This window comes from Sciurus carolinensis, chromosome X (assembly GCF_902686445.1).
Source record: "Sciurus carolinensis chromosome X, mSciCar1.2, whole genome shotgun sequence".
In the NCBI taxonomy this organism is placed as follows: domain Eukaryota; kingdom Metazoa; phylum Chordata; class Mammalia; order Rodentia; family Sciuridae; genus Sciurus; species Sciurus carolinensis.
In genome coordinates, this window is record NC_062232.1 from 54,022,724 (window position 1) to 54,046,852 (window position 24,129).

Genomic DNA, 24,129 nt, shown 5'->3' on the forward strand with positions numbered 1-24,129 from the left:
GTGGACTGAGACTTGAAGCCCACCTCATTATGAGGCTGTCTGTACTGTTCCAGACTGAAGGAATATTCCATTGCCAGATGTTCCAGTGCCACTCCCCTGTCCATGAGTTGAGTCCTTCCTCTGTGGTCCCAGGATTACCAGGTATACTCTAGCATGAGACTGGCCCCTGCAGATTCAGATTCCTAGCCTGTCCAAGTGGCAGGTCAGCACCCATGTCATCAGGCTCTAATCTGGAAGCCAATGACCCAAGTTCTAGGTATACTTCAGGGCAAGGCTACCACAGCAACCTCATATTTTAGTCCTTCCCCAACTCCAAGCTTGCCCATATGACCCAAGGCTCCAGTGAATCCAGGGTATAGTACCATTCCAGTGGAAACTAGCTCCAGATTGACCTTCAAAGACTCAAGCAACAGACTGGATCCTGCAGAAAAACACATAGGCCAGAAGCCAGCATAACTGAGGATTCCAGCAGTAAGCTCACACATGAACACTACCAAATGCTCTACCAAGAATGACTGCACAAGCTAACTGGTAAAGGGCTTTCCATACTGAAGCCAGCCTATAAAGAGTAGAAGAGGGGCTGGGGTTGTGGCTCAGTGGTAGAGCACTTGCCTAACATGTATGAGGCACTGGGTTCATTCCCCAGCACCACATAAAAAACTAAATAAACCAAATAAAGGTATTTTGTTCATTTGCAACTAAAAATATTTTTAAAAAAAGAGTGGAAGAGCTGCCTACTTGTTCACATGTTCTGACACCAACACAAGGACACAAAAATCAAGAATAATCAGGGAAACATGACACCAACAAAGGAACATATTAAAGCACCAGTTACCTATTCTTAAGAAATGAAGATCTATGAGTGGTCTGACAAAAATTTCAAAGTAATTACCTTTTTAAAGTTCAATAAGTTAAAAGAGAACACAGAAAACTAAACAAAATGAAAAATAATACATGAACAAAGTGCAAAGAAGAAACTATAAAATATAATCAAACAAATTCTGGAGCTGAAGAACACAACAATGAAACTAAAAGATTTCATAGCAGAACTGTTCAAGTTGAAAAAAGAATCAGCAAGTTCAAAGCTAGGTCATTTAAAATCATCTGGTCAAAGGGACAAAAAGAAGAAAGAATGAAAAAGTGAGGAAAGTCTATGGGACCTATGAGAGAGCATAAAACAACAACAAATATATATAAATAAATATAAATTTAAAAATATATAAATAAATATATATATAAATTTAAATATACATAAATATATACATATATATAAAATGTGAATCCTAAAAGGATTCGCACAAAGGAGCATGGTAAAAGAAAGGTTTAGAAAGATTATTTAAGGTAATAATGAGAGAAAATCTCTGAAATCTATGGTGGGAAGAGAATTTTCAGATTCATGAAAGCCGAAGAATATCACATAGACTAAATATAAAAAGATCTTCACCATGACAGATTACAATTTCTTAAAAGTAATATAAAAAGGGAGACGTTTGAAAGCAGCAAGAGAAATGTGGAACATAAAAGGCAACTTTTATAAGATGATCATGAGGTTTGTAGTAGATAGCTTACAAGTCAAAAAGGGAGGGAGATGATATATTCAAAAGTGCTGAGAAAATAACAGAATGAAACAAATAACATTACCCTATGTAAATTTATGATTACACAAATGGTATGCCTTGACTCCATGTACAAATAGAGAAACAACATGTATCCCATTTGTTTACAATAAAAAAAAAGTGCTGAGAGAAAAAAATACTTCCAAAAATAATACTATACTCAGCAAAACTGTCTTTTGGAAACTAAGGCAAGGCAAAACACATTCCCAAACAGTAAGTTATGGGAATTCATCCCCAACAGACTTGCATCACAAGAAATGACAAAGTTCTTCAAGTTGAAACAAAAGAATGCTAACTAACAATATGGAAACATATAAAAGTATAAAACTGGGCTGGGGAGATAGCTCAGTTGGTAGAGTGCTTGCCTTGCAAGCACAAGGCCCTGGGTTCGATCCCCAGCACCGAAAAAAAAAATGTATAAAACTCAGCCTTATATGCAAAGGTTTTAAATATGATAGAAGTTAAATTATCAGTTTTAAAAAGAACAATAAAACAGTAAAATGTCTTATATAAGTCTCATGGTAACCCAAGAGCAAAAACATATTGATACACAAATGATAAACAAGAATTAAAGCATACTACTATAAAAATCACAAATCATAAAGGAAGAGAACAAAGGAAGAAAGGAACAAAAGAACTGAAAATGATTAACAAAATGGCAAACAGAAAATTCTTATTTGTCATTAATTAATTTAAATATAAATGGCTTAAACTTTCCAATCAAAAGATATATAGTAAAAAAAAAAAGATATATAGTGGCACATACCTATGATCATAGCTACTTGGGAGACTGAGGCAGGAAGACTTCAAGGACAACCTAGGCAACATAAGGTGACCTTCTCTCAAAAAAAAAAGAGTGACTGAATGGATAATTAAAGAAAGTTCTAACTATTTTCTTCCTATATCAGACTCACTGTAGTCTTAAAGATATATGTTGGCTGAAAGTGAAGGGATAGAAAAATATATTCAATGTAAAATGGTAACCAAAGGAGAGCAGGGGTGGCTATCTTTATTTTTTAAAAAATGAATTTTAAGTAAAATTAAAATTATCACAAGGAGTCACAGAAATCCATTATATAATACTAAAGGGATCTATTCACCAAGAGGATATAACAATTGTAAAAGTATATGCACCCAATATTTTAGCATCTAAAATATAAAACAGGGGCTGGGGATATAGCTCAGTTGGTAGAGTGCCTGCCTCATAAGCACAAGGCCCTGGGTTCAATCCACAGCACCGCAAAAAATAAATAAATAAAAATAAAATAAAATATAAAACAAATATTAAAGGATCTGGGGGAAATTAATTGCAATATAATAATAGTAGCAGACTTCAATATCATACTTTCATCAACAGACAGATCATCCAGAGACAAAATTAATATGAAAACACTGGATTTGATCAATAATTTACACCAAATGGACCCATATATATATATGTATATATATATATATATATATATATATTATGTAATATATATATATGCAAAAGAAATTGCATCCAGCAAAGAAAAACACATTCTTCTTAAGTACACATGGAATGTTCTCCAGACTAGATTATATATTAGGATACAAAACAAGTATTAGCAAATTCAAAATGGAAATCATACAAAGAATCTTTTTTGACCACATGGTATAAAACTAGAACTCACTAACAAAAGAAATTTTAGAACACTTATAAATACATGGAAATTAAACAACATGCTCCTGAATAACCAGTGGGATAATGAAGAAACTAAAGGAGAAATTTAAAGGTATCTTGAGACAAATGAATATGTAAATACAACATACCAAAACTTACAGGTTACAGCAAAAGCAGTTCTAAAAGGGATGTTTGTAGCAATGATTGCCTCCATTATAAAAGAACAAAGATAACAAATAACATTACTCCTCAAGGAACTACAAAAATTTCCTAAGTCTAAAGTTAGCAGAAGGAAGGAAATATTAAAAATCATAGCAGAAATAAATGAAATAGAGACTAGACAACAATTGAAAAGATCAACCAAATGAAGAAATGGTTGTTCTTTAAAGATAAAAATCAACCAATGTCTACCTAGACTAATATAAAAATAAAAAACTCAAATGATAAAATAAGAAATTAAAGAGGAAGCATTACAAGAGATACCACAGACACGCAGTGGATCGTAAGAGATCTCTACAAACAATTATACACTAATGAACTGGATAATCTAGATAAACTGAATAAATTCTTAGACACACACAACTTACCAAAATTGAATCATGAAGAAACAGAAAGTATGGACATAGTCAAATTCTTGAATCAGTTTTAAAAAACGTCTCCCATCAACAAAACATCCAGAATATAATGGCTTCATTGCTTGCTCCTACCAAAAGTTTTAAAAGGAGTATCAATCCTGCTCAAATGCTTCCAAAAAATATAAATGAATATAACACATCCAAACTCCTCATACAAGTCTGGTATTACCCTGACCCTAAAATCAAAACCAGAAAAGGACATTACAAAAAAACAGAGGAGAAGGAAAACGAGGAGGAGGAGGAGGAGGAGGAGGAGGAAGAGGAGAGGGAGAGAAAAGAAAACTACAGGTCATTAATGTTAATGAATATGGAGGCCAAAATCCTCAACAAAATACCAGTGAACCAAATTTGGCAATACCTTAAAATGATCCCTCAGTATGACCAAGTGGATTCATCACTGGAATACAAAGATAGCACCACATATGCAACAAAATTAATGTGATACATCAAAATAATAGAACGAAGCACCAAAACCATATGATCATCTCCTTAGATGCAAAAAAGGCATTTGACAAAATTCAACATCCTTTCATGTTTTAAAAACTCTTGCCAAACTAGGTAAAGAAGAAATGTACTCCAACACATTAATGCTCATATATTAACATTATTCTCAACAGTGGAAAACTGAAAATCTTTCCTCTAAAATCTTGACTAAGCCAAGGATACCCACTCTCACCATTTTCATTCATCATAGTATTAGAAGTCCTTCCCAGAGAAAGTAAGCAAGAGAACAAAATAAAAAGCATCCAAGTAAGACAGGAAGAGTGAAATTTTCACTGTTGCTGACAACAAATCTTCTATATACAAAAATCTTACAGAGATATAATAATTAAAACAGCATGGGAATTACATAAAAATAGGCACAGGCATATAAACCCAATAACATAACAGAGAACCCAAAAATGAACCATGTATGCATCCACAGTCAATATTATATTGCTAGGAATGAAACCCAAGGTCTCATTAATTCTAGGCCAGCTCTAGCCCTCGTCAATTGATTTTCAACAAAGGTTCCAGGAATAAACAATGGGAAATGGACAGTCTCTTCACTAAATGGTACTGAGAAAACTGGATACTCACAAGTAGAAGAATGAAATTGGAACCTTATCTCACACCATATACAAAAAGTGAACCAAAAACTTAAATGAAAGACCAGAAAATGTGAAACTAATAGAAGAAAATGGGAAAAACTATGCAACATTGGTCTGGGCAATAATTATTTGGATTTGACCTTAAAAGCACAGGCAACAAAAGCAAAAATAGGGAAATGGAATGACATCAAACTAAAAAAATTTTTTCATAATAAAGCATAGATGTAACACTATAAATTGACAACATCCAATAAAGGGTTAATATCTAAGACATATAAAGAATTTAATAACAAGAAAAGAGATACTCTGTCAGGTACATTGGCACCTGCCTGTACTCCCAGTGACTTGGGAAGCTGAAGCAGAAGTATTGCAATATCAAGGCCAACTTCGGCAACCTAGTAAGACAATGTCTCAAAATGAAAAAAATAAAAATAAAAAGGATTGGGGCCATAGTTCAATGGTAGAATGCCTCTGGGCTCAATACCTAGTATAAAAAAATGGAGAGAGAGCAAAAGAGAGGAGTAGAGAAGAGCTAACCCAATTTAAAAATGGGTAGAGGACCTGAATATATACACATTTCTCAAAAGGAGACCATGTAAATAATCAAGGATACACAAAGTAATGCTCAACATCATTATTCACTGGGGAAATACAAATTAAAAAGACAATGAGGTATCTCGTACTTGACATAATTGCTATTATAGAAAAGATAAGTTCTGGGAAAGATGTGGAGAATGGGAATGTACATTTATACAGTCATTATGGATAACAGTATAGGAACTGGAGATAAGGAAGAGAAGAGAAAAGAGAAGAGAGGAGAGGAAAGGAGAAAAGAGAGACAATAAAAGAGAAGAGGAAATGGGGAAGAAAGGAAAGAAAATATGGAGGTTCTTCAAAAACACAAAACAGAACTACCATATGATCCAGCAATACCAGTTCTGGTTATATAGGCAAAGGAAATGAAATCAGTATAATGAAGTAGAAACTCCCATGTTCACTGCAGCATTATTCATACTAGCCAAGAATTCATGGACAGATGAATGGTTAAAGGGTGTGTGTGTGTGTGTGTGTGTGTGTGTGTGTGTGTGTTGTGTGCCTGTGTGTGTGAGGGGGGGGTGGAATTTTTCAAACCAAAAAGAAGGAAATTATCTCATTTGCAACAATATCAATGAACATGGAAGACATTTTATTAAGTTAAATAAGCCAGACACAGAAAGACAAATACTGCAAGATCTCATTTATATATGGATCCTAAAAAACTTGAACTCATAGAAGCAAGGATAGAATGCTGTTTATCAGGGGATGGGATGGGGGAAATGGGGAGATAATTGTCAGAGTGTAAAAACTTTCAGCTATCCTGGATAACTAAGTTCTGGAGATCAAATGCAGAGCTCAGTGAATACAGTTAATAACACTGCATTATATACTTTAAATTTGCTGACAAAGGATCTTAAATGTTCTTACCCACCAAAGAATGGTAATTTTGTCAAATGAGGGATATTAACTATCTAGATTGTGGTGATAATTTCATAATGTGCATGTACATCAGAATATCACATTGTATATTATAATACATATAATTTTGTCAATTATACCTCAATAAAGCTTGAGAGGGGGAAAGAAATTAGAAGTGTTTACCAGTCATGGAAATGTCTGATGTTGCTACAGTCTAATAGCACTAAGAACCACAGTTAGGTGAATAAGTAAATACTATGACAAATAAAGAAAAAAATCATCCAGAATTAAGAATATGACTAAGGGGAATAAGGAGCTAAGGTTAGAGCTCAGTGATAGAGTATTTACTTAGCATGCATGAGGCCCTGGGTTCAATCCCTATCATATGGGCATGAGTGCTCTCTCTCTCTCTCTCTCTCTCTCTCTCCTCTCTCTCTCTCTCTCTCTCTCTCTCCTCTCTCTCTCTCTCTCTCTCTCTCTCTCCTCTCTCTCTATCTGTATCTGTATCTATGTATCTCTATATATCTATAAAGATATAGATATATGGATATATGGTTTGAGGATTAGAGCATTTTTCTCCCAGTGGGCAAAAACCCTACAAATTCTTTGTGGTAGATCAACATCACTCCAAAGGCTTTTTAGTTGGACTTATTTGTATTTTAGCATCCAACACTTCTTTGTAGACTATTAAAATTTTCATAGTAAAATTTCTGTATACCTCTTTTAAAAATCCAAGTTCAGCATAATATAAGTTCAAATAATTAGATAGGATTTTAAAATATAAAACAATTTAAATTCCATCAAGGAAACTGAAAGGCCAATAACAAATATTCTGGACTGTGGAGGAAAGTTCTTTATCAATACTTCCTTTCCATCTACTTATTTCCTTATGATCAAAGAATAGACACAGAAGCACAATACAGGTGGTTATGGTATAGCTCAGCAGTAGAGTACTTGACTAGCCTGTCTGTGCCCCTGGGTTTAATCTTAAGTACCACAAACATATATGCACACATAAACACACACACAAAGGTAGAAAAGAAGCACAAACCAAAGCTGGGTGCAGTGGTGCACACCTATAGTCCCAGTGGCTCAGAAGAATGAGACAGGAGGATTGTGAATTCAAAGCCAGCCTCAGAAACTCAGCAAGACCCTATACAACTCAGCAAGAACCTATCTCTAAATAAAATACAGAAAAGGGCTAAGGATGTGGCTAAGTGGTTAAGCACTCCACGGTTCAATCACTGGTACCAACAAACAAACAAACAAACAAACAAAAACAAGAAAGAAAAAGAAACCTACACTCAAATATGTTTTAAAGGGGGGGGGCCAGTGGAAATGAGCTTTCTAAACAATACTACAATTTTTTTTTTGCTATTGGGATTGAACCAGGGGCATTTTACTACTACAATAATTTCCTAGCCCCCTTTTCACTTTTTTATTTTGAGACAGGGTCTCACTAAGTTGTCCAGAATAGAAAAATAAAATAAAATGCCATAGAAGGTATCAACAGCAGAACACATCAAACAGAAGAAAGATTTAATGAACTCAAAAACAGGCTATTTGAAAATGCACAGGAGAAAAAGAAAAAAAGAATAAATGGGAGTGAAGAAAGCCTATAGGAACTTTGGGACAATATTCAAAAAGGAAACATTCAGGTTTTGGGGGTTCAAGGGGAACTTGAGACTTCCACAAAGGTATGAAAAGTTTATTGAAAGATATAACAGAAAACATTCCAAACCTGGAGAAAGATAAGGCCTAGATAAAGATATCCAGGTCCAAAAATATCAAAGGTCACCTGTCAGACTTAACCCTACCATTCTACCTCAAAACATATTATAATCAAGCTCTCAAAGGTTAAATACAAAGAGAATATTCTTAAGGTACTAAGAGAAAAGAAATAACAGAAGGGTGTCCGAATTCACCTGAGAGTGGACTTCTCAGAAGAATGTTTTTAGGACAGAAAAGAGTGGTTTGAGATTTTCACAGTACTGAAGGAAAAAAATCTGCCAACCAAAAATACTGTACCCACCAAAGCTGTCTTGTAGCAATGAAGGAGGGATAAAGAACTTTCCATACAACAAAACTAAGAGAACATATCTCTACCACACCTGTCCTACAAGAAACACTGAAAGGATTTCCTCAGAGTCATAAATAAGAAAAAATATACCGAAAGGTATAAAATTCATTAGTAAAAGTAACTATACAATGGCTGGGGATATAGCTCAGTTGGTAGAGTGTTTGCTTCACAAGCACAAAGCCCTGGGTTCAATCCCCAGCACCGCAAAAAAAAAAAAGACAAAATTTGGGCTGGGATTGTAGCTCAGAGGTAGAGCACTTGCCTTGCAAGTGTAGGGCACTGGGTTCGATCCTCAGCACCACATAAAAATACATAAAAAATAAAAGTAACTATACACACAATTTCAGAATGCTCTAATATTATAAACATAGTATGTAACCATTCATATATTTTATGAAGACTAAAATACAAAATATTTTAAAGTAATAAGTACATTAATATGTTAAGATATATAATAGAGGAGCTGGGGATATAGCTCAGTTGGTATAGTGCTTGCCTTGCAAGCACAAAGCCCTGGGTTCAATCCCCAGCACCACAAAAAAAAAGATATATAATAGAGAAAGATAAAATTAGACATCAAAAATTCTTAAGGAGGAGAGCAATGGAGTGTAAATATAGAATTTTAATTTGTATATTTTGCTTCTTCATTTTTTTGTCTTTAAAGTCATATTAAGTTGAAATTATTTCAAAATAGCTTATTATAATAAATTATGGTTTTTGTAAGCCTCGTGGTAACTACAAAGCAAAAATCTGTAAGAGAAAAAACAAAAATAAGCAAGGAATCAAAACACACTGCTAGAGGAAATCAATGAGCCACAAAGGAAGACTGTAAGAGAGTAAGAAAAAAAGGAACTTCAAAAAAGTTAGAAAAGAAAATACAATAGTAAGACCTTGGGCTGGGGATATAGCTCAGTTGGTAGAGTGCTTGCCTCGCAAGCATAAGGCCCTGGGTTCAAATCCCCAGCACCGCAGGAAAAAAAAAAAAAAAAAAAAAAGGCCTTACCTAACAATGATTACCTTGGATGTAAATGGATTAGATTTTCCAATTAAGAGATACAGAGTAAATGGATGGATTTTTTAAAGAAACAAGAATCAACTGCATGTTGCTTACACAAAACTCACTTCACCTCTAAAGACACACTTAAATCAAAAGTGAAAAGATGGAATAAAATATCCCAAGCAGGGCTGGGCACTGTGGCACACACCTCTAATTCCAGCTACTCAGGTGGATGTCAGGCAAGGGGATCATGAGTGTAAGGCCAACCTGGGCAACATAGTAAGACTCTATCTAAAACAAACAAACAAAAAAGATACTCCATGCAAACAGAAACAAAACAACAAAAAAAGCAAGAGTAGCCATATTAGATAAAATGGACTTTAAATAAAAAACAGTAAAGGAGAAAAGAAAGTCATTATATAATAATAAAGGGATCAATTCAGTAAAGAAAATGACAATTCTAAATATATATATGCACCCAAAACTGGCATATCCAAATATATAAAGCAAGTTTTAATAGACCTAAAGAGAAAGAAAGATTCCAATTCAGTAATAGTAGGGAACATAAACACCTCACCTTCAGCATCAGATAGATCATGCAAACAGAATATCAACAAGGAAACAGCAAAATTAAATGTCTCCCTAGACCAAATGAACTTAATGGACATACACAGAACATTCCACCTTGCAGCTACAGAATACACATTTTTCTTTTCAGCACATGGAATATTCTCCAGGATAGATCATATGATAGGCCACAAAACAAATCTTGACAAACTTTAAAGTACTGAAATAATATCAAGCATCTCTTTTGACCATAATGCAATGAAACTAGAAACCGTAACACGAAAATGCTGGAAAGTACACAAATATATGGTAATTAAACAACTTACTCTTGAACAGCTAATGGATCAAGGAAAAAAATCAAGTGAAAATGCAAAAATTTCTTAATAAAAATGAAAATGAAGGGCTGGGGTTGTGGTTCAGTGGTACAGCACTTGCTTAGTATGTATGAATCACTGGGTTTGATCCTCAGCACCACATAAATATAAATAAATAAAATAATGGTATTTCTCCACCTACAACTAAAAATATTATAAAAGATGAAAATGGAGATACAGTAGACCAAAACCTGTGGTGTATAGAAAAGTCAGTACTAAGAAGAAAATTTATAGCAGTCAACACCTCCATTAAAAAAGAGGAAAGATCTAAATAATTGATTGCTGCATCTCAAGGAACAAAAAAAAAGACACCCAAAAGTAGTAGGAAGAAAAAAATAATAAATATCAAAGCAGAAATAAATGAAATAGAGACTAAAACGACAATTCAAAACATCAATGAAATGAAGAGCTGGTTCTTCAAAAATATAAAATAGACAAAACTTTACCTAGAAGAAGAAAAAGACAGAAGATTTGAATAAAAACAGGGATGAAGAGGAAAATAATACAATTGACACCAAAGAAATACAAAGAATTAGAGAGTATTATGAACAAGTATATGCCAAAAAATTTGATAACCTATAAGAAATGGATAAATATATCTTACCAAGATTGAATCATGAAGAAACAGAAAACTTGAACAGAATAAGAAATAATAAGATTAAATCAGTAATAAGATGTCTCCCATCAAATAAAAACCCAGAACCAGAAAGCTTCACTGTCGAATTCTACCAAATATTTAAAGGAGAACTAATACTAGACCTTCTTAAATCATTCCAAAAAAAATTGAACATGGGAATTCATCTAAGCACATTATCAGCATCACCTTAATTTAAAAAACAAACAAGAAAACAACAAAAAAGAAAATTACAGACCAAAATTTTTAATGAACATAAATGCAGAAATTCTCAAGAAAATATTAGCAAGGACCTGGCATGGTGGCACATTCCTGTAATCTCAGTGACTTGGGAGGCAGAGGCAGGATTATGGCTAGTTTGAGGACAGCCTCAGCAACTTAGCGAGGCCCTGTCACAAAATAAAAGAAAAAAATTAAAAAAAGAAAAGAAAATACTAGCAAGCCAAACCCAACACATTAAAAAAGATTAATCACCATGATTAAGTGGGATTCAGCCCACTAATGTAAGGATGGTTCAACATACACGATAAATATGATACATCACATCAACAAAATGAGAGATATCTATCGTCTCAATAGATTTAGAAAGGCACCGATAAAAGTCCACATCCCTTCATGATAAAAGGCTGAATAAATTAAGTGTAGCAGGAATGTACCTTAACATAATAAATGCACTTTCTAATTAGCCAATAGCTAATACTACTGAATGAGGAAAAGCTGAAAACTTTCTCATTAGAACAAGACAAGAATGCCCACTGTCACTACTTTTATTCAACATAATGGTGAAAGTCCTAGCCAGAGCAATCAAGCAAGAGAAAGGGCACCCAAATTGAAAAAGGGGAAGGCAAATTGTCATCATTCACAGAAGATATGATCTTATATATAGAAAACCCCAAAGACTCCACCAAAAATTTATCAGAAGTAATAAATGAATTTAGTAAAGTTGCTGGATACAAAATCCACATACAAAAATAAGTAGCATTGCTGTATGCCAATATTGAATTATTTGAAATAAAAATCAGGACAGCCAGTCCCATTTACAATAGATATAAAATCTAGGAGTAAATTTTATCATAGAGGTTTTGAAAGAGCTCTAAAATGAAAAATATAAAACCCTAGTGAATGAAATTAAAGAGGACAAAAACATAGAAAGACATTCCTTGCTTAATGAATGAAAGAATCAATATTGTTAAAATATCCATACTACCAAAGCAATATTCAGATTCAATGTAATCTCTTTCAAAATACCAATGACATTCTTCACAGAACTAGAAAAAACAACCCTAAAATTTATATGGAACCACAAATAGGTCCCTAAATATATATTTCTCAAAAGAAGACATATAAATGGCCAACAGGTAGATGAAATAATGTTCAACATCACTAATCATCACTGAAATACAAATGAGATATCATCTCATTACAGGAAAAACAGGTATTATCAAAAAGTGGAAGAATAACAAGGATTGGCAAAGATGTGGAAAAAAGGCAATCTTTTCACACTGTTGTGAATGTAAATTAGTATATCTGTTATAGAATACAGTGTGGGAGTTCCTCAAAAAATAAAAAATAGAACTACCATATGATCCAGAAATTCCACTACTAGCTATATATCCAAAGGAAATGGACTCAGTTATGTCAGAGACATCTGTACTCCTATGTTTATCACAATACTATTCACAATAGCAAAAAGACAGAAATAGGCAAAGTTTCCAGTAGCTGATGAAAGGATAAAGAAAATGTGGTATATATGCACAATGGAATAATATTCAGCATTCAAAAGGAATGAAATCCCATCATTTGTAACATAGATACCTATATCATTATTTTAAGTGAAATAAGTCAAACACAGAAAGTCAAATGCTGCAATGATCTCACTCATGTGCGCAATCTAAAAAAGTCAATCTCATAGAAGTTCAGAGTGAAATGGTAGTTACCAGAGGCTGGGGAGAGGGTGGAAGGAAGGATGGGGAAAGGTTGATCAATGGGTACTAAGTTACAATTAAAGACTAAAAATTTCTGGTGTACTAGGAGACAGTAGGGTAACTATAGATAAGATTACAAACTGTATATTTTAGAGGGCTACAGTTGTAGCTCACTGCTAGAGCACTTGCCTGACATGTACGAAGTCCTTGGTTTGATCCCCAGAACTACCTACATAGATGATAGACAGAGAGATAGATAGACAGATGTAAATTAAACTACTCTCAGCACAATATTAAAAATTATAATACATAAAAAACTAGAAGGATTTTGAATGTTTTCACCATAAAAAATGATGAATGTTTGAGGAGGTAGATATGTTTAATCTGATATAAACAGTCTATAATGTATACATGTATTAAAACATTATATGGCATCCCAATAATATCAACTTTATGTTTTTATGTATCAGTTAAAAAACAAATTTAATTGATAAAAATGAAGTTTTTACTTTTAGATTGAGTGGGTATCTACATATTGTATATAACCTATAGTCTAACAAATTTACTGTTCTCAAAGAATTAAGCCTGTAGCTTGGCACAATCGCACATACCTGCAATTCCAGCAACTCAGAAGTCTGGGGCAGGATGATCACAAATTCAAGACCAGTCTAAGCAACTTAGCGAGAGCCTGTCTCAAAAATTTTAAAAATAATTTAAAATGGGCTGGGGATGTAGCTCAGTAGTAAAGTGCCTCTGGATTCAATCCCCAGTACCATCCCTTGACCCAATTAAGCCTGTAGAAAGTATGCTCCTTTTCCACAGCCTCCTTCTAATATAAAATTTACAGAAGGTACTTATTAGCAGCTATTAATTTCTGCTTGTAACAATAACTGCTCTCAACAGTTTTCTTAACACATGAATGTAATTAAAGCACAAAAAAATTGTTCCAGATTGACAGTATATGATAGAAATGTGAATGTTTGTTTTCATATTTTACCTCAAAGTCAACAAGTAATCCATGCTGATTTGACTGTGATAAAATTTAGAATAAACTTGTAGAGTGGCCACAGTAGTTTTAATTGGCAGTAAATAGCAAACACATCACCTAAAGACAGCAGCAGCCACCACATTTTGGACAGTTTCTATTTCCCAGGCATGTTACACTCTATAATATATGCATCATTGCATCTAAACCCCATCACAGTTCTAAAAAGTAAGGATCATAATAGTAACAATTTTGCAACAACATCATATATGACAACATACTTTTCCTGAGTTGGCTTGTTAACTAGAAAAATAGTCAATGTGCTAAAATTCTTATTGTTAATAATATTGATAGTTACTTTGGCCTTCTTGTAAACATTAAAATATGATAATTTTTCTTCAAGGGAAAATCACTTTTCACCAAATCACTTTTTAAAATTTGTTTTCAAATGTTTTATTTGAATATTATAATTATACATAACAGTAGACTAAATCACTTTTACATCACCAAAAATAAATTATACATAATAACTAGGGCTAGAATTCATATTCTTCCTGTTTTCTCCAATATCAATCTAGTGATGAGAACACAAAAACTTCATACTATGTTGGTACTCTACAAATTTGTTATTATACATATTTTATGAGAATATGACTGTTGATCAAAAAATACACTACAAATTTCATACACATAGTTAGCTTATGGTGTGGATGTCAGTCATGACCATTATTACATTTTCCTTCCATAAGATTTTTTAAAAATGATAACAGTTGTGGAAGTTAACCCACAATAAGTGGGGATTAAAAAAAGAATGGAAGCTCAGTGGAGTAGATAAAGGGGAATGAAGGGAAGGGAGGAAGGATGAGAAAAGGAAAGACAGTGGAATGAATTTGCTACAATTTTCCTATGTACATACGTGAATATACCACAGTGAATCTCACCATCATATACATGCACAAGAAATTAATTTTAAAAAAATAACTATGGGTAAATGGCAGAAAGATCACTAGAGGGAATGGAGCAGGGGATTGGGGGAGGGAAGGGAAGAAGAAGTACTGGGGACTGAACTAAAATAAGACATAGTGCATGCTTTTATAATTATGTCAAAATGAATTCTACTGTCATGTATAACTAAAAAGACCCAAAACAAGTGTACCCATGGCATATATGAAAATAAGCTACATGTCATGCCACTTCAAGTCTCGGCCTATTCTTATGACCAGTTCTTAGAGAACATTTAATATGATTCCTAATTTAGTCTCATTCTTGACATAAACTTTATATTCTTAACTCTAGTCTCAAGTCTCCAGAAGCCATCCATATCACCAGCATTTTTTAACCTTTCCATTCCTACCTCCTTACCATTCAATGTTTTTGATAAGTCAATGCCATAAACTTTGTGAGTGCTGTACTCCCAGTGCTGTTAAATGCTGGAATAGATCTCAGTATCATGCATTTTATGTAAGGTTGTTCATTTACAAGAAACCTGTGGTAAAACCTATGCTGAATTAGTTAAATTCTTCAGTGTATTTCAAAGAATTAAATTTATTAAAAAATGTGATTCATGGGCTGGGGATATAGCTCAGTTGGTAGAGTGTTTGCCTCACAAGCACAAGGCCCTGGGTTCAAATCCCCAGCACCACAAAAAAATGTGATTCATAATAAAAATTTCAGGTATGTTCCAGTTGTGTAAAGCAGTCTAAATTGAGACAAGTATACATTTTATAACTGCATAGAACCACTCAGTCAGGCACAGTTCTTTATACAGAGTTTGATCAACCTTTGAACTCTAAAAAGTTTTTACATAAACAAGGTATTTGAACAAATATTGTGATAGAGATATATAGGCCTATAAGTACTATAATCTCAATGATTAAACATGTATTTATCTCCTTAGATGACAAGTTTAATTTCCTTGTTCTTTTTTTTGTTTCTTCTTTTTTTTCCCTTTTTAAATTTTTATTTTGACAGACTGCATTTTGATTCATTGTACACAAATGGGGTACAACTTTTCATTTCTACAGTTGTACACAATGTAGATTCACACCATTCATGTAATCATACATGTACCTAGGGGTAATAATGTCTGTCTCAGTCCACTGTCTTTCCTTCCCCGACTCCCTCCAGTCCCATTTCCCTCTACACAATTCAAAGTTCCTCTATTCTTCTCTTGCCCGTGCCAAATGCATTTTCACAATCATTAAGACTATGGTTAAAATAATCATGGGAGTATCTCCAAATAACTAGAACTAACCTTTTATAAGTTAATACTTAGTGAACTTACTGGATTTTTTTTTACTCCATAAGTGTCTGATATTCAAAGGACCTTACATGATAATGCCAGAAAAACACATTTTTCATACAAATTCATTTAACTAACAATTAATGAATAACTTATATTTTTGAATCTGTGCTGGACCTACATTTTCAGCGAAAGACAGGATTCTTAAATGTTATTACTATATTTTTATATTATTCTCTTGATACTTGATGCAGCATGGCAGTACAAATCTTAGTACAGTACTCAGCATACAGTAAGTGCTAAATATATACTTATTTGACAAATATCAAAATACCAAAATTCATCTAAGACTAGAAATTTTAGCTGTTCCTACTCCTGCCCACCCCTTTCCCCACCTTCTACTCAGGAGCTGTCAGACATCAATAAAGCGCCAGGCGTGGTGATGCACACATGTAATCCTAGGGGCTTGGCAGGCAGAGACAGGAGGATCACAAGTTCAAAACCAGCCTCAGCAATTTAGCAAGGCCCTCAGTGACTCAGTGAGACCCTGTCTTTAAATAAAATACAAAAAAGGACTGGGGATGTGGCTCAGTGGTTAAGCATCCCTGGCTTCAATCCCTGGCACCCAAAAAAAAAGTAGAAAAGCAAAAATCAACAAATCAACACAAAATTTCATACTCCTGATAGAGATACAAAGGATGAATTAATGCTCTTACAATATATTAAGAAGGGAACACATTTTTATATCAACTGGAAACATGTAAGAATAAAAAAAATCCATGTTAAAGGAGTAAATTAATTAACATATTGGCTTTTGAAGTCAGAGAAGGTTTAAACTTCCAAAATACCCTAGAGTAAATACTAGCAGATCTCTCTGATAATTTCCCAAATTTACATTCACTTTTTGTTTATATTACCTAAGCCAGAAAGAACTTTCTTCATATTTATTATGCTTGTGGGTTTCTACTCCAAAGTTGTAACAGAGAACATGAAGATATCCTGTCTGTAAAAAAAAAAAAGAGTAATGTGTCAGATTCATGATTTCCTTAAAGTTAAAAAGTAAGTATCAATAGCTGTGTGGAGTCTTTAAAACATACCCATAATGCATTCTGTACATCAAAATAAACTTCCTTATCAGAACCTCTCAATTTATATAAAGCAAACTATAAAACATTCAAGCTAAACATTACAATAGATTAGTAGTAGAAAGTGAAACATGCTGTGTAAGTTCAATGGAGAAATCCAATCACTGCCCAGCAAAACAACAGGCTAAAATATTGATTTGAGTTGCCAGATCTAGTAGGAGATGTTAAAGTAGGAAGTAGACTCAAAGACAAAAGTTACTATTGAGAGAAAAATGATTGACTTTTTTTTTCAAAGTTAAGACAACCTTTTAAAATTCTAAATTCTGAAATATGTCCAAAGAACTATCCAGTTATAAGGTTTATTTAGAAATAATTGTTTTAATGGACCCTCTTGAACAACAACAAAAATTTCCTTTTTATAAATTACCATTAAGATAAAAGTAGAAGAAACAAATATGTGAATGGTGAGTGCCACAGGAAAGTACTCTTTTGTGGGTTAATCAGCATCTCAGTCCCTCCATTAATGCCATGTTTTACAGAAATTTCAAAATTCTAAGAAATGGAAGAAGAGAATTTTTTTAAATTTTAATAATTTATCAAAATACCCCCTTGACCTATCCAGAATTAAAGAAATCACATATACAGAATTTGATTATACCCATATAAAAGAGTCCTTTATAAATTTTACCTGAGCAAGACTACAGAAGCTGATACTCAATTGAGAATCTGAGATCTGAGGCAAGTTATTCATAAGTAATGTGTAAAGACTTGTCTTTCTTCAAAAAAAAACTTTCCCTTTGAAATACAGTACATTCAATAAGCAGAAATTCAATATGCATGCCTGAGCACATCAGACCTACTATATATTTGAATTTAAAATAAAGAATACTCTTGTTAATGTGTGTCTGGCATGAATCCATTGGTATTTAAATGCATTCTTGACACTTGAACAAAAACAGTTTAACTCATTACATGCCCCAGATCCCAAAGGTTCACACAGGGCCATCCAACTACATAGCTATACTAGAATAATGTAGCTCACACCCACTCACAGAGGCCTACAACTCAACTAAACTTGAACAGAGGAAAAGAAAAATAAATTTCTTGATGAACATTTATGTGTACTGAGCCTTTATTCAACTTCCTCAGTATTTGTCTCTACTCTCACAATATCTCCAAGTGTACTCATATGAAATGCTACTTCCTAGATTAGAAAAGAATACAAAATAATTACAACCTTATAACAACAAAACTATAAAAGACTAAAAGTGTTATGGTTTAGATTTGAGGTGCTCCTTGAAAGCTCATGTGAGATAATTCAAGAAAGAAGTGAAATGATTGGGTTATGAGATCCTTAACCTAATCAGTGACCTAATCCTTCACTTAACTGGATGGTAACTATAGGCAGGTAGGGTGTGGCTGGAGGAGGTAGGTCTTTGGGTAGATGCCTTGGGGTATATATTCTTTTTTTATTTTTCATTTTTTGGGGGGTTATGTATTCTGTCAGTGGTGAGGGTAGTATCCCTCTCTGCGTCTGATTGTCATGTTCCCAACTGCTTTCCTCCACCACACCTTTCTGCCATGGGATGTTCTGCCATACTTTGTGCCCAGAGCATTGGAGTTGGCCATGAATGGACTGAGATGTCTGAAATCATGAGCCTCTAAATAAACTTTTCCTCCTCCAATTGTTCTTGTCAGGTCTTTTGGGGGCAGCAGCAAAATAGTTGACTAAAACAAAAAAAAATCTCTCAAAAGACCTGTACCAATTTTTTAATACAATGACCAAAAGAAAATGCTTTTACTACTAATACAGCTCCATTCATTTATTCTTTCAATAACAACTATTTATCAAGCATCTCCTATCTAGTAAGCATTATTCTAGGAACTACAGATAGATCAGGGAACAAAAAGGACAAAAATCTCTGTCCTTCAGAAATATTTTAATGGGATTTTGAAGTAAAAAGATTCATAAAAACATTTGATAAAAGAAATATATTGCCCATGCAGTAGGCCCTGGGTTCAATTCCCAGCACTGCAAAAATAAAGTAGAAGAAAGGAAGGAAGGAAAGTCAGTCTAGTCTTCCATAGAACGCTAAAATCTTACTTGTCAGAAAACGCACAACAAAACATCACTAAGAAAGCAGATCCATAAGTCTATTGCATACTCGTCTTATACAAATGGACCTATGGGAGCTCCAGGACACATGGTATATCCAGAAACTCCAGTCACTGCTACATCAACTGGACCAGAAATGACAGCTCCAACTTATGACAACTCCTTTATACTTTAAAATGCCAAGATGAGACTTATAGATGAAAAAAAGAACTAAATTTGCTATTGCCAATATAAATGAGTTTAATAGCCAAACTTTCAGTTCAATACAAGATTTTTTATTTTTAATTTTTAATTAAAATGAAATTATTATTATTTTTTTTTTTTTTTTTTTTTTTTTTGCGGTACTGGGGATCGAACTCAGGGCCTTGTGATTGCGAGGCGAGCACTCTACCTGCTGAGCTGTCTCCCCAGCCCCTAAATGAAATTATTTATAACTTCATTTTCTGAAACTTATTTTGTAAATTAGGTTTTCAAAATCCAGGAAAAGCAAACCTATTATTTTTCAGTCCCAAGTTTCCAAGCTATTTTCCTTTCTGATTTTGTTGTCTTTTAAACATTTATAGATAATGTATTTTTATATTTTATTCAATTATAATAGTGTAGAAATAATCAAGTGATACTTGTCTAGGTTTAAAATGTTTGCCTTTCAACCCCTCCCTTACTCATTTTTCTCTAATCTTCAGATATCTAAGTAATAATCCACATAGCTCCTTAGTTATTTCTCATGGTGCTCTAATTTCCAAATATTTTTCTCTCTGCCTCTGATTAATAAAAGAGCATCACCTTCTGCCTAAATACCAACACTGTACAATGATTTCTAATCTAGTTTGGGATACAGGAAGAATGTCTCAGGGAAAAAGAGTTGGTTTATTTAATTCATTAATTCCTTTTATGTGAATAACACTCTATCAGCTCCTCTTCAACTTTTATCCTATTGTTTCCTCTCAATATAAGATTTCCTGCTCTAAATTGTCTAACCCTTAAACCTCTCAAAAACATACAATCTAAATAATTGCATTGACCTTTAGAATTAAAAGCATGACTTTCACAATAGTATAATTCTATCATCCACCTTCCAAATAAGATACAAATTCTTAATTCTCAATGTATAACCCTTCATTGGTAGTCCCATCCTGACAAAGGCATAATTTAGTTACACATCATCCTGAATCCTCTAATTCAGCCCTTTCCTCTCTCTACATTTGGTTTTCCCTTTACCACCTCTAACACTGCACAAGATAGTTTTCTTTCCCTTAATACTATTCAAGTGTCTCTTTTCATGTTGTTTGATATACAATTCAATGTCCATGTACTTTATAAAGATATTAAAGGTCTCTGTCCTCTAGTAATAAATAATAAATAAATTATAAATAATCTGAAAGAAATAGCAACAGAGTCAATGCAAAAGGGACAGTAAAAACAAATAAATGCAAACAACCCAAGAAACTCTATAAAATTATTACAAGTAATAAGAGGGCTGGGGTTGTGGTTCATGGTAGAGCACTTGCCTAGCTCATGTGAGGCATGGGGTTCGATCCTCAGTACCACATGAAAATAAATAAAAGATATTGTATCCACCTACAACTAAAAAAAAAAATTAAAGTAATAAAGCTGAGAAACATTGTTAGGTATTAAATAAACATTTTAAAGACACTGCATTCTTTTTTAAGACATAAGACAGAGGTTTATTTAGGAAGGTAGATACACATTTAAGGGAGAATGTGGGCTGAGTGAGAAGCAGCCCTGATTTGGGCTGGGAGTTCAATATTTATAGAAGGGCTCTATCATGGCCTGCACTGGAGGTGGATTCTGGGTGGACCTGAATAATTTCAGACCAGTTTTCCTATACTTATGTATTTACCTCCTTTTACAAGGGCATGGGCCAAGGGTGTGGGCCAAGGTTTGCAACTGTTTTATGCATCTCAATAGCCTGATTCTGCATTTCAATGGCCTGAAAGTGTTTCTCCATATTTCTCTCTCTTTATCCTAAATCCCTATCTCATGGAGGGGGCAGATTTGATCCCTTAATCTTTAAGGATTGGTGAGGGGTGAAGATCTGTATTCTGTGACTACTACAGGCTAACTAGGAAAGATGACCCTGCCTAACCAGGGATCAAAAGTCTCATCCTGACTATTCTAAAGGAGATAGACACTGATCTCAGTTGCAGGGATGGGTTGATATTCCTGTGTTACCATTCTCTTAACATGGAATTGTTGTACTCTGAAAGAAACAAGCTTTATTAGATTAAAAAGACCAGGGCTGAGCAATAGGAGCAGAAGTATAGTTACCAGAGATTCTAAAGGTGGAAACAGTGAAGTGAGGTTAGGTAAGTAAGTGTTAATAGAGACTGCATTCTTTATACACCAGTGATATTTTAAAATTATAATCCTTAAAATGTTTATAATGGCAATTGAATGTAAAGTATTTTTGTAAAGAAAATTACAAAACTATATTGAAGGACATTTTAACATTTTATATGAATTAGGATATATCACATTCATAGATATGAAGTTTTAATATTATAAAGATAGTGAATCTGAATCTCCACATCATGTACAACCACAAGAATTGGATCCTAATTAGAATAAGATATACTCTATGTATGCATAATGTCAAAATATACTGTCATGTATTTCTAAAAAGAATAAATAAAATAAATAAATAAAAAAAAAGTGAATCTATAAATTAAATGCCATTTGAATCCATATCCCAATTGAGTTTTTCACCATTCATGACAAGCTATATCTAAAATGAGTATGGAAAAGGAAAGGGCCAAGAATTGCTAACATAATGCTGAAGAACAACGAAATGGAAAGACATCCTATTTAGAATGCATTAAGGGACTGCAGTTGTAGTTCAGTGGTAGAGCGCTTGCCTAGCATGTGTATGGCACTTAGTTTGATGCTCAGCACCACATAAAATAAATAAATTAATTAAATAAAGATATAAAAGTATAATAACATTGTAAAAAACAGAACGCATTGAATTGTATAATCTCCCCTGAAAATTCATGTCTACCTGGACCAATGAATGGACCTTATTTGGATATAAGGTCTTTTCAATGTAATCAAGAAAAGGTTAAAGTGGATTAGGGTGGGACCTAAATTCAACATGACTACTGTCCTTACAAGAAAAGGACCCCAAAATAATATGGATACATTAAAATGTAATTCTAAAAATGTTCATCTCACTTATAGGAAGGTGGTAAAAACTGAACACAGAAACAACAAGCAGAGGGAAGGAAGAGAAAACCAAACCAAACAAACCCTGCATCATGGGTGATTTTTTTTTAACAAGAACTGTAGAATTATTTTTTCTCCTATGTACATAAATACACTGATAAAAAATTAAAACTACATGCAACAAGTAGGGATAAAAAGTAAATCACACACATTTAAAAATAATGATGATAGCCTGAGCTAAAATTAAACATTGATATTTGTTAGAAGCATTAATGTTCTAATGGCTACACAGCTTCATAGCAGCCAAGAACACAAGTCTGGCCAAGCTTTCTACACACTGTAGGTATTTAGTTTAAAATTATATAGCTCACTTAAAATTTAATGGAACATGCCATTACAAAGATTCTAATGAGTCGTTTTTAAGGCTCAAATGAATTTGAGTTTGGAATGAAATATATAATCTTAAGTGAGTTGTGCTCTCCCAGATATGCAAAGCAATGGATAAAAAGGGTCAGAAAAAAGCAATTATGTGCCTGCTAGCCATAACAAGCTGAAAACTGCATTTTACTTCCAGAAGAGTAATTCATTCATGTGCCATGGAATTGGATTTTACTACAGAAAGAAAAGTATAAAATCTTACATATTATTTTTCAAATATTTGACTACAAAAGGGTAAATTTATGTAGATAAAAGAATTAAAGAATTGTAATTCAAATTAGGCAGAATAGACATTTAGAAGTTTTCCACCCCTACACGGCAGCAACTAGCTGAACCTTGAATGAATTTCTTCAAAGGGTTTCAGAAACTAACTGGCCATTTTCATTGGGTCAATAAAAGTTTCACAATGAAATAAAACTCTGCACTGAAGATAAATTCTACAGGAAATGAAAGATTAAAATGAGGCATAAAAGCAAGTCAAAGCACACAACCCAACCAATCAAAATAAAACTAAAGTTCCAAACTTTGAAGGGAAAGAGGTAAAACATTTAAGTAAACACACTACTAACAGAGATCATTGCTATAAAAAAAAATACACACATAGGCACACAACCTCTGGGATATGGACCAGGGATTCTCTAAATTGAGAGCTAGACATTTTTGTTCTGAAAGGACCTTTGAGATCATGTTGTCATACACTCATTTTATAGATCAGGACACTAATTTTTCAGAGCAGTGAAGTGTCACAGCTTGCCATACTAAGTGACTAGCTTCTACTACAATGCTGTACACAGATCACAAACACCGTCTTAGTACTTATATGAGTTTCAAATATCAAAGGAAGTCTCTGTGTTCTCCTTATATATGCCAAAAATTTTATATAAATACTCAAAAAGTTTGAATTCTCTAACTCTTGTGTAACAAGAAAGGTCCATTCAATAAAACTTTGCTATGTCACAGTTATCCTGGATAATTTATTTATGCCACATACTTACAGAAGCTGGACACTGAACCATTATTTCTAACCATTTCATTGTTTGACTTCACAGCACCTCCATCAAGCC

General features: G+C 33.5%; 1 protein-coding gene across 1 annotated transcript in view; it reads right to left on the bottom strand.

The window, feature by feature from the left end:
- Positions 1 to 24,129, bottom strand: part of Tex11 (testis expressed 11) — a gene marked incomplete at its 5' end in the record, with an annotated part of 294,023 nt that overhangs the window by 195,184 nt on the left and 74,710 nt on the right. The window contains one exon of the mRNA XM_047535242.1: positions 17,161 to 17,246. Coding sequence (XP_047391198.1) covers positions 17,161 to 17,246 — 86 coding nt within the window. The remainder of the gene's footprint in view (positions 1 to 17,160; positions 17,247 to 24,129) is intronic.